The sequence below is a fragment of the Diabrotica undecimpunctata genome, chromosome 1 (genome assembly GCF_040954645.1).
Source record: "Diabrotica undecimpunctata isolate CICGRU chromosome 1, icDiaUnde3, whole genome shotgun sequence".
NCBI classification, from domain to species: Eukaryota; Metazoa; Arthropoda; class Insecta; order Coleoptera; family Chrysomelidae; genus Diabrotica; species Diabrotica undecimpunctata.
In genome coordinates this window covers 98,769,378-98,782,141 of record NC_092803.1, presented here as the reverse complement: position 1 = coordinate 98,782,141, position 12,764 = coordinate 98,769,378, and the positions used below count along the sequence as shown (strand labels likewise).

General features: G+C 32.9%; 1 protein-coding gene across 3 annotated transcripts in view; it reads left to right on the top strand.

The window, feature by feature from the left end:
* The window catches only part of LOC140451697 (adenylate cyclase type 6), a 3,083,308-nt gene that overhangs the window by 3,026,325 nt on the left and 44,219 nt on the right, over window positions 1–12,764 (top strand). For all 3 annotated transcript variants that reach the window (XM_072545540.1, XM_072545547.1, XM_072545553.1), the window contains one exon: window positions 6,781–7,037. In XM_072545540.1, coding sequence (XP_072401641.1) covers window positions 6,781–7,037 — 257 coding nt within the window. The remainder of the gene's footprint in view (window positions 1–6,780; window positions 7,038–12,764) is intronic.

The window sequence follows — 12,764 nt, the reverse complement described above, 5'->3', positions numbered from 1 at the left end:
ACGAAGTGAAATAGAATATGCAGTTAGAACCACAAAGATGCATAAAGCAACAGGTCCAGATGAAATTAATATAGAAGCAATAAAACTACTAGACGAGGAGAATATCGAAATCTTGGTAAAGCTGTTCAATAGAATTTATGATATTGGTTACATTCCGCGAGAATGGCTGCAGTCATCCTTTGTGATGATCCCAAAAACAGCTAATGCCACAAAATGCAATGAACACCGCTTAATCAGTTTAATGAGTCACTTGCTGAAACTCTTCCTTAGGATATTACACTCAAGAATGTACAAGATACTAGAAGAACTTAGCGGGTCAACACAATTCGGTTTTAAGGGAGGACTAGGAACAAGAGAGGCAATTTTATGTTTGAACACCTTAATACAAAACTGTTAAGATCAACGAAAAGATGTCTACCTCACCTTCATCGACTACGAGAAGGCATTTGACAATGTTAAACATGATATCATGATGGAACTACTACATAGAGCCAACATGGACCAGAAGGAGATCAGAATTATTCAGAATCTATACTGGAACCAAATGGCAAAGGTGAGGATTGATCAAGACCAATATACGGATGAATTTGAAATCCGGAAAGGTGTCCGCCAAGGCTGCATACTCTCTCCGATGCTTTTTAATTTATATGTTGAAAATATATTTGCGGAAGCATTAGAAGACACGGAATTAGGCATTAAGGTGAACGGCATACCAATTAGCAGCCTACGCTATGCGGACGACACAGTGATTATAACTGATAATTTGGAAGATCAGCAGTTATTACTTGATAGGGTGAATAGCATAGGTAAAAAATATGGCCTCAAAATCAACATTTTGAAAACGAAATATATGGTCATTAGCAGAAACCCTCCAGAAATCGGATCCACAACAAGAGATAAAAACCCGAATACAAATGGCAAGACAAGCTTTTGTGAAATTCAGACCGCTCCTATGTAATCAAAACCTAAATTTCGAAATACGCTACAGAATGGTCAAGTGCTACATATGGTCCATCTTGCTTTATGGCATGGAAACGTGGACTTTGAAAAAAACATCTATCAACAAACTTGAAGCATTTGAAATGTGGTCATTGAGAAGAATGATGCGCATACCTTGGGTGGATAGAGTTCGAAACGATGACGTCCTTGAGAGAGCCGGCGTGGAAAGAGAACTCTTTGAATTAATTAAAAAACGCAAGATTGGTTACCTTGGGCACATATTGAGAGGAGCAAAATATGAAATACCACAGTTAATCCTACAAGGGAAGATCGAAGGTAGGAGAGGAGCCGGCCGCAAACAATTATCCTGGTTAAGGAATATTAAAGAATGGACAGGAATACACAATACAGGCGAGCTGTGTCACGCCGCCAAAAACAGAATTCTAGTAATGAGATAGTCGCCTACGCACTTTGGTGTATGGCATGTTAAGAAGAAGAAATTTCAGCCTTTAGACCATGTAATTCCAAAGAACCGCGAATCCCTCCAGAAGATCAGGGATGGAATCGTATCCAATGAAGTGGTCAGGTACAAGGACCGGTACGATTCCCAAATATTACGGGGTCATTCTTCACATCATGATAACTTGGTGACAGCGAGTTACATGGATTCTGTGACGAGGGACTATTATCAGCAGGTTAAGAAAAATATACATTATAACAGTAGAGTGTATATTTTTAATCAGATAATTAACTTGTTTCAAAACAAATAAAATTTATAGTATCAATCTAATATTGTTTTATTTACATCTTTATTTACCCACATATATCATTAAAATATATATATATATATATATATATATATATATATATATATATATATATATATATATATATATATATATATACAATAAAGCATTTCTGTGATACATAGTTATTTTTCCTTTTCCTACAAGTTTCAAAAGTAAAGATAAGACTAGGCAGGCTGGGCTAGGCAGGCTATACAGATATATCTAAGCATCGTACACAAAAAAAAATTTTGACGCAACAACACCTAAAATATTTCCAAGTCTCAATACAAATTTATTTTTTCGATCACCCTGTACAAATTTAACGAAAAGAAGAGGAGATGAAGCGATAAGCAATAAGTTTTACACTCCTTATGCAGGGTGGTCTATTAGAGGGAAAGAAGGAGAGATCTAGAGATAAGCGACCAGTTCTTACAACCCTCTGGTCATTGTTGATCACTTTTTGTACTTCTTACCCTCTGGTCATTGGCGATCACTTCTTCAGGACAAGTAATTACAGGTGAGACAGGTGAGGCAGGTGACAATTCTTCGGCTGAGAAGAAGAAGAGATCTAGAGATAAGCGACTAGTTCTTACGACCCTCTGGTCATTGTCGATCACTTCTTCGGGAGAGAAGAAGAAGAGATCAAGCGATAAGCGACTAGTTCTTACAACCCTCTCGTCATTGTCGATCACTTCTTGTACTTCTTGTACACCCCCAAGGTCAAATCATGGCATCGATACCTTCGCATCGGAGACTCTGATGGACAGGTTACCAAAGTGATTCAGGACCCCGCTTGCTTATCTACTGATCATAACATGTAATTCGTCTTTAAAAAGACAAATACATGCCATGATGACAGTAAAATTCTCCTGTTAGTGATTCCATAGTAAATTATGAGGGAAAAACCAGGAAAAAAACCTCATAATACTATCCCGACATGGTAAGTATTTGATCGTGCATTTAGTTTACCTTCAATAAACACCAAATTCCGATTTTATATGTTTGTTATTTAAAAAACAAAAGGGCCTGCGTAGCGCAAGCGGTAGGATGCTTGACTCGCAAGCCGGTGGTCCGGGGTTCGAATCCCACCGCCGGCAAGAACATCTAGACATTTTAAAAATGTCTATAGGCCCCAGGTCGACTCAGCCTAAATAAAAATGAGTACCTTGGGTAAAACCAGGGGTAATAATAGACGGTTGAAGCGTAGCACTGGCCATGTTACCTTCCTTGTATACCGTAGGCCCTAGTTATAGCAGACTACCCTGCTATACTCCCAAAGCCGCGACAGCGGTATAAAACGGGAGACTACTATTATTATTTAAAAAAACATAAATGATGTATTCTCTATATGTTACTGACTTACCAATACTGGTATTTTCCTTTTAATAACTTCCTCTTTCAATATGGGTAACCAGATCCTACTACAGCTCGTCAAGAATTGCAATGTCTCTGAGTTTTGATAAGAATATAAATTTGGAGGGGAGGATCCGTCAGTAGCCCGAATATACTCAGTTCAATTTTGTTAGCAGAAGCAAACAGATCAGACGCATATCAATTACACTGGTGTAGGACTTATTAATCCGGTTCCGTTACAATGGAATTTAAATCAAAAGTTCATCGTAAAGTTTTGAGTGGTCAATCTCGTGAAATTATAGCAAATGTGATATATTTTATGAGACGAGAAGCGGAGGCTAAACATCCGATAATAGAACTAACGAAAATTCAAGAACGTGTTTCGCGCGCAACTGATGTTAGTGTTGGTTCTGTAAAGCAAATTTCAAATGAAATGAGATCAGTTGAAGATGGTGAAAGTGATTCGTTCCATACACCTAATATTAAAAGACAAAAAAGTGCGACCAAAACTAAGTTGAATAATATGGGTAAGGAAATTCTTCGGAGATTTGTAATAAATTTTCACGTCCACGAAAAAAAAGTTCCTACGTTGAGAGGCATACACAGGAAATTTGTCAATAAAATTAATTACACAGGATCGTATGGAAGTTTACGAAAAGTATTACATAAAATTGGTTTCTGTTGACAAAGAAAAAATTGCTTATGGAAAAACCTGATATCCAATAAAAAAGGATAGCTTTTTTGCGAAGTATTAAGAGTTACAGAAACGAAAATCGTCCTATAGTATACATGGACGAAACATACATCGACTCTTATCACACATTCAATAAAAGTTGGAATGATGATTCTCACGATGGTTGGCGTAAGCCTATCTCTAAGGGACAGAGGTTAATAATAGTTCATGCAGGGGGAGAAATGGGGTTCATAAAAAATTCCTACTTAAAATTTAAATCAAATTTAAAAACTGGTGATTACCATAGTCAGATGAACTTTCAAAATTATAAAAAGTACTAGTGGAAATGTTGATACCGAATTTACCAGCACAAAGTGTATTAGTGATTGATAATGCCCCATACCACGATGTTCAAAGTGAAAAAAATATAACGACTGCATCAAAAAAAGATGAAATAAAAGAGTGGCTAAGAAAGAGAAATATACCATTTACAGATGATATGTTAAGAGCCGAGCTATATGGCTCTTAACTTTAGCAAAATTTTATCAACGTCATCATAAATCATATGAAATAGATAAATTTCTAGAGGAAAATGGACATTCGGTATTAAGACTACCACCTTACCATCCCGAGTTAAACCCCATTGACTTAGTTTGGGCATCCATAAAAAACTATGTTGCACAACGGAATGTAAGTTTTAACTTTAAAGATGTGGAGGTTTTATGTAATCAATTTTTTGAGACATTTTCAGAGGATGAATGGAAATCACGGTGTGAAAATGCCAAACAGGACTATTGTAATGTTATTTTGTAAGTTAGAATACGGACGTTTTAGAGGAAAAAAGAACGATTAAACAATTTATTTTATTTTTATATTTCAATATGATGTATACAATGCTAAAATGATCATATAAAAAAAAGATGATGGTCGACGGAGATGGTTTTTTAATTTGAAAATGAACTAGTTATGTTATTAATAAAATTCTGGTTTTGGAAGGTTAACTTTATTATAAAATTAAATGACCATTTATATATTATAAACTTTCTAACAGTCAGTTTACTTTCTCTTGTTTTGTTAAGGACATACCTAGAATTACTTAGCTATGTATTTCTTTGCAATTTTGTGCAATATCTGTATGTGAACTTTTTTATTGCTTTTAGTTTTCAAACATGTTAAATTATGTTGAAATGATTTTATTAATAATTTGATATCTAAATATCAATTTTTTATAATATATTTCATCTTTAAAAATAATAAAAATCAATAATTTTCATCACATAATATTACGTGGAATAATTACTCCTAATTATTTAAATTTCAATACCTATTGAGTTCAATTGACCCTCCCCCAGTCGTAGTTCCATAATAAAATAATTTTAAAATCCGAACGCATTTGCTATCTTCTTTACTCCGAATGCGTTCTCTGTTTATTTTTCGCATCGCTAGAGTTTAAACTGAAAGACAGAGCTAACTTTGACGAACTGTACATTCTGCCGAGGAATTCGCGACACAATTGGTCTCATTTAGCATAATTAGAGCCGCTTCTTTGATTTCTCTCTTTTTACCATCCGTTTTTTTTTTAGGACTATATTTGAATCATTCCATTGAACCCTATGTTCATTATCCCATGCGTGTTTACATATTTGAGATCTATCAAATTCTCTATTTTTAATATAGGATTGATGTTCACTTATTCTAACATTTAATGGCCTTGATGTTTCACCTAAATAAAACTGATCGCATTCACAAGGTATTTTATAAATGCAATTCCTTGTCCTTTCTTGTTCATTGTTAGGTTTGGTTTTGGACAAAATAGATCTCAACGTGTTTGTTGTTTTGAATGTTGTTGAAATGTTGAATTTATTTCCTATCCTTTTAAACTTTTCCGATAATCCTTTTATGTATGGTATTATTATTTTCCTCGTATTATTCCTTGTATATGCTGTAGGATCTCGTTCTTAGTTGTTTTGTTCTATTCGATCGATTGTTGAAAATTCTTTATTTATAAACGATAAAGGATAATCATTTTTTAATAAAACAGATGTTAACAAATGTTTTTCCTCCAAGAACGAATTTTCGTTAGAACAAGTAATTTTGGCTCTATCGTATAAGGATTTAATAATTCCCTTTTTATTTTATTTTATTATTATTATTTTATTCATAATTTACTATGGAATCACTAACAGGAGAATTTTACTGTCATCATGGCATGTATTTGTCTTTTTAAAGACGAATTACATGTTATGATCTTTTCTGACGGATATTCTCAAGTTAAAGTTGATTTCATGTAATCGAATGAACTATCTTATAAGTAAAGTCGTCCCAGGAACGCAACTCAACAATATTGGCAATATCATTTTAAAGTCGTCTACTTTAAAATATATAATGTATGTCTGAATTGTCAATATAGATGAGTCAGATAAAATTAAATTATTAGAAGAATTTTTCACTAAGTAACAAAAAACAAAATTTGTTTAATTTACTAATGTTTGTATTTTGAGAACGATTTCCGAAGTGGAAATTGAAACGTCAATAAACGTATTTTAACCTTTAATTGTGGCTTATTCCTATTTAAATAGTAATTAATTCAATATTTATATATTGCGCATTTAGTATAACACATGTACAGGATGCATCTGTGGAGTTCTACCCATATACTAGCTAGTTGACACCCCAAAAATGAATTATCTGTACAGATTTAATAGGCACAATACTGTAATCATGTACTTTAGCAAATTAAATTTTTTTTACTGAATATGATTTATTAATTTATGTTTTACAAATAGGTATCTCATTTAAAGCAGCAACCTTTTTGACTTATTCGCAACAACCATTGAACCATTGATTTATAGCAGCAACATATATGCTATTATATAAGTAGCAATTTTTTATTGAATAATAGTAATCTTTAAGGTATTTTGCACTTGGGTTTTTTATATCTAAAATTATAGACCAAATTCGTAGCATGAGTAATAATCTAATTTTATTCTATACATTCATTCTACAGCCGAGATATTGCTCTTACAGGTTTAACTCAAAATACTTGTGATATGCACGACTTCAAACATGTTACCGCAATGGCTGACTACGCCCTTCGATTAAAGGAACTACTCGAGGAGGTAAACGAACATTCCTTCAACCACTTTAGAATTAGAATCGGTATTAACGTCGGACCAGTGGTCGCTGGAGTAATAGGCGCTCGCAAACCGCAGTATGATATTTGGGGAAATGCCGTCAACGTGGCCAGTAGGATGGATAGTACAGGAATTCAAGATAAAATACAGGTAAATAGATCTAGAAATATTTTAGTTGTAATACAAAAATATTAACATATATAGAGGTTTAGTTTAAATTAAGAATAAATGGTCAAATTTCTGAAACGGTTATAACTTCAAAGAGGGGTGATAATAGAAATATGGTAACTTTACAAACCAGACAAATAAATATTTATATTATTTTTGTAATTGTCGCCAAATTTATGAGGTGAATTTATTATTTAGGACGCGGACGATTTTTGTAAAAAATAACATGACTAAAAAACATTTATTACTGCAGTCTAAAATGTTTGGTGAAGAGAAGTTAAGTTTTTAAACATATACTAAACAGACTAGGGGTTACATGGCTTAATTAATAAATTATAAGGTAATTATATTATTATGTAGAGAAAATTATAAAAGTACATTGTCACTCAAGAAACTGATATGACAATTAGGCGAGCGGTTTATCCCTAAAAAGACGCTTAGAAATAATACTATTTTTTTGCATTAACGTTGTTTATTAGATTCCATATTATATATTTTTTTAAGTTTAAATATATTTTTCTTAATTTTTTAAACTCGGACGGAAATTGACAAATAACTTATATATAACAAAAAAAAAACAAATTCCAGAGTCGTTTTGTGTAAATTTTTCGAATTTCATGGAAGTAAATACATTTTCTCTCTGGGTAATTTTTTTAAAAAATGCTTCTTTTTCAAGTTATTTGTAATTCTTGGTTGAAAAAACGTATACATTAGTGAAATTTGAGATTTAAAAAAAAATTACTAAATAAATTACAATTCTACAAAAAGGTCTATAATCTTTTTCTTTAAACCTTCGCGTACAAGTAAGAATATTTGGACAAGAATAATTGGTTTCTATCGTGGTAAAAACATAGTTTTAAATTTAAACAAAGATTTCTAACAGCAGCGCGCTTGTATCGCCGGAACCGTACACACGTAAGGTCGTGGCATATTATCGTGCACGTTGCGTTTCCAGCACATAGCGTTTAGTTTCCGAAAAATATAATTTAAATGGTTTTAAATATGAACAACGCACTACGTAACGAGTCGTAACCGGTTGGTAAGGATAATGTGAATTAGATGTCCGTCATTTTCCCCTAGTTGTTTATTTAGGTATTTGTTTGATTTTGATACAGAGTATTTAAAAAAATAATTTTCGAGGATATTTTGTCATTTATGCATGTGTTTTTATTGCTTTGTGACAATTAAGCACGGAAGTGATAAACAATTAGGACTTTTGTACGGAAGTGATACCTCTTCTTTTTAAAAATACTTTTTGGTTTGATATGTATGACTTCGTAAAATGTAGTATTTTGTTTTTTAACTGAAGGTGAAATTAAATTTAAAACATATTTAAACTGAATCCTATTCATTCTAAAATATCCATAATATTTTTCATCGTCATCAATTAATTCTCTGTATAAAGTCCAGTATTCACATTCCTTCTTCCTTTCTCTTAGCATTAGATGTACTTCTTTTTAACACAGTTTTTCATTCTTCATCGTTAAGTAGAAGAGCAAGTGCACATAATTTTTGTCGAGAAAAGCGAGATCATATCTTCAACGAACCAAACTGAAACGTTCTATGTATGAAAATGTGAACGCGCAGCCCAACTGCTGGAGTGGAAACGTTAAGTGCCGGAAACTATACGTGTAAGATAATATGCCGCGACCTTTATTGTCGTAGACAGCGGTAGATTGCTCGAAATGCATATTCGAAATATTTGGTTCTATATTTTTCCATTTATTCTTGTCAAAATATTATTACTTGTATTTGAAGGTTTAAAGATTATAAAGCTTTTTATAGAATTGCAAATCATTTAGTAATTCTTATAAAACTTTCAAAAATCACTAATTAAGGCATTGTTTTAACAAAAAATTACAAATAACTCGAAAGGGGGCATTTTTAGAAAAATAATTTCGTAAAAAAGTTCTTATTTCGATGAGATAGGTCTAAAAAAATTTACTCGAAACGATTCGGGAAATTGTTTTTTTGTTAGAAGGTATCTGATAACGATTTTTAGCCCACTTGGAAAAATTAAAAAAAATACAATTAAATTTGAAAAATATATAAAATCAAATAAAAAAGGTTTGGTGCGGTAAAAATTTAAAAACTTAGTGAGTTTCTACTTTGCTTATAGGGGTAAACCGCTCACGTATAATAACAATTTGTATCCTCTGAAAATAAAGTGAAGTGAAGTTTCGATAACAACAAAACTAAACACCTGACCTACAGGTCAGGTAATATAAGGAATATAAGCAAAGTAATTAAATGTTGTTTGGGGAATGTGTCCAATAAAACTTTTAAATGAAACGAACCAGTTGAGTATACAGTTAAGACTAACTTTATTTTATTCCAAAAGTGAATACAATTTACAGTTTATATTGTACCAAAATTAACTTCCGGTAAATGATATATGGCGCTAATATTTAAATTTTGTTTAGTTGATATCAATATTTTAACCCCCCCCCCTCCCCCCACTTATCAACAAAACACAATTTAGAAGTTAAATACCTATACGTCCTATACTAACAGTTTCAATAATCTGTGCAACCACCTGGTATACCAATCAGCTGGCATACCATCAGTAGGCATTTACATTAATGATTATGTCAGATATTAGTTCTCTCAAAAATTTATATCTTATATCAATATGCTTACTTCTTTTATAATGAATTGGATTTGTTAATAAGTAATATGCACTTTGATTATCGTTAAATAAAGTAATAGGTTCAGTTTTTTCAATTAAAAATTTTAAGAAATAGTGTCATTACTTATATACATTGTTAAAGTAGTATTAAGTATACATTAGTACTTATATACATTGTTAAATTGGCTCAAGTAACTCACTGTAAATGATTTATCTGGTCTGGTTTAATCATCAAACATAACATAAACATTCCTTAATTCTATCCAAATCTTACAGAACAAATTTACTTTTCAGCTCATTTTTGTAACTTGCTCATGTAACTTTATTTTCGCTATTATACTTTAACACCACTTACTATCAATTACAATACCATATTCTCAATCATATAACACATCTCATGCATTGTTGTCACGGAGAGATTGGATTTCATTCAACATAACTTCTCTCCACTTTGCTTTTGTCCATCAGGACGTTGTAATGACTTCGAGACTGTTAATGGAACATCATCTATGTCACTTGTATCGCACACATATATGTTACATATTTACTAGTCTTTTTTTTCTTACTCGTTCTGACTTTTTGTGTACATGTAAATGATTTTTAACTTTAACTGAATTTCCATTCTCTACTATTTTACTGACAGACTACAATATTAAAATAATTCTTAGCAACAACAGTAGTTGTTAATCCCCTGAACCAAATCCAAATCCCCTGAACACTTTACTTTGGCTGTGTTCTTGTTAGCAACTATAATCTTACCTGCATCACGTACACTTTTATTATTAATCTAGTCTTCATTTGGCGTTAAATGAACAGTAGCTCTTGAGTTCACATACCTACCACTTATTTTGTTTAAGTTTTCATTGAGAAACGCGGCAATTAACTTATTTTTTTCGGATGTTTTTAACTTCGGGAATTTATCTTTATATTGGCTCTTTATAGTGTATCTTTATAGTGTAATATTACCAATATCACTTCCAATGTCCAAGAGTTTTGTTTTGATTGAATCGGCAAAAATCACAATTCCCGAATGTTCAATCGCCATTATCATTGGTGATAAACGATCAGGTAATCCCGACAAAAGTAGCGAACCGATCCACTCATCGTCAATTTTAAAACCAGTTCCATTCAATTTTTGTCCTTTTTTAACTATTTGGTTCACGTAACTTGCAATTTGACTGCACTCTTCCAATCGCGTTGAAATTAGACTTCTAATAAACTGATTTTTCTCGCGAACCTGAGTTATCAAACAACTTTTTTAACGCGTCCCAAATTATTTCGAGGTTTTTGCTTATTTAAAGTATAATACATAACGACGGATTAAGGGAAGAGCTAACTTAACGTTAGTTTTTTCATGTTTCTCTACTTCGGTTTTAGTTCCGTCTAAACACGTAGACAAACTTTTAAAACAAGATAATTTTATACTTAGAAAGCCCAATTATCGTAATTTTCCCGACATAACAACTTTGTCACTGTGGACATGTAATTGACTGCCATTTTGAACTTTAACACTCACTAGTATACAACGTTTATCTATTTATTGACGAAAAAATGGTTGGGGCCACCATAACCTAATAAAATTTGTAAATGAAACGAACCAGTTGATTATACAATTAAAATTAACTTAATTTTGTTCCGAAAGTCAATAAAATTTACAGTTTACATTGTACCTACCGTAACTTCCGGTTAATGACATATGGCACTTATATTTAAATTTTGTTTAGTTGATATCAATAGCTTTACAATTTACCGAGAGAATAAAAATCAGGATTAAAATTTTTCTACACGTATAATAGAATTTACTTAAGAGTTAAAATATTTTTACTTATTGTCGAGCAAAATACAAATAACGTAGTTTCTTATATATTTTGTCCATTTTTAATGGCAGCGAATTTAATAACACCAAAGTATGTATTTACATAAACGGCATAATTCAGTCATTCCTAATCTCTAAAATCTTTGGGTATTATTACATTAAATATATTCAGTTACTACTGAAAAATCAGTTTATTATCATCTTGAAGAAACTGTTTAGTTATACACTCGCGATCATAAAATCCGGGTCACCTTGAAAATCGTCGTTATTTCATTTTTAACGAGCTTTATCGTAAATAATAATAACACAAATACAAACTAATGCATGTTTCTAAGAATTGTTGTCGGCTTAGCGGTTTCCTTTGTAACAAAGAATTCCAATAATGCCGATTTCGCGGAAAACTATACACTTCCCAAAATGAACGGTACCTGTAACTGCCGCTTGTTTTAAATGTCTCATTTGTGCTTCGACTTTCTGTTCAAACGCAACAAACAATCGTTTATTATTGCCACCAGTAGTGTTTATTAGTGTCATTATTAGTGTTTATTATTGTTTATTTTTTGTCAAAAATGCCTTGGCTGTTGTTGAAACGGCACGCATTGTTGCGTTTGTGGAAGACGGTCACACTCAACGGCAAGTCGCAAGAACTGTTGGCGTAAGCCTTTCTACGGTTCAACGAGTGCTTCAAGGCTTTCAGAAGACGAGTTTGCTAACCAGACGACCTGGCTCTGGACGAAGAAGAACGACCACGGCACGAGATGACCGTTTCCTTGTGTTTCAGGCTTTACGAAACCGGACCTCAACTGCGGTTATGCATCGAAATTGACTACAGGAAGTACGAAATTGCAATGTTAGCGTTGCAACAGTCAGGAGAAGACTTCGTTCTTCTGGACTATCTACAGGACCGCCACTTGGCCGTGCGCATCGAGTTTCACGACTAGATTTTGCTCGACAATACGCGCATTGGGGAATTAATGATCGGAGCAAAGTGTTATTCTCAGATGAATCCCGTTTCTGCCTAACTGGATCCAATGGACGTGTAAGAGTTTGGAGGAGAACCGGTGAACGATTTTCACAAGCTTGCATTGCTCCAAGAATGCCATTTGGTGGAGGCTCGGTCATGGCTAGGGGAGGTGTATCTTCCGACTTCCGCACAGAATTACCCTTCATCGAAAATGGGTCCTTAACTGTACGAAGATACATTACGGAGATTCTGGAAGAACATGTTATGCCCATTATGGCAGGGCTTAGAGAAGACGCAGTT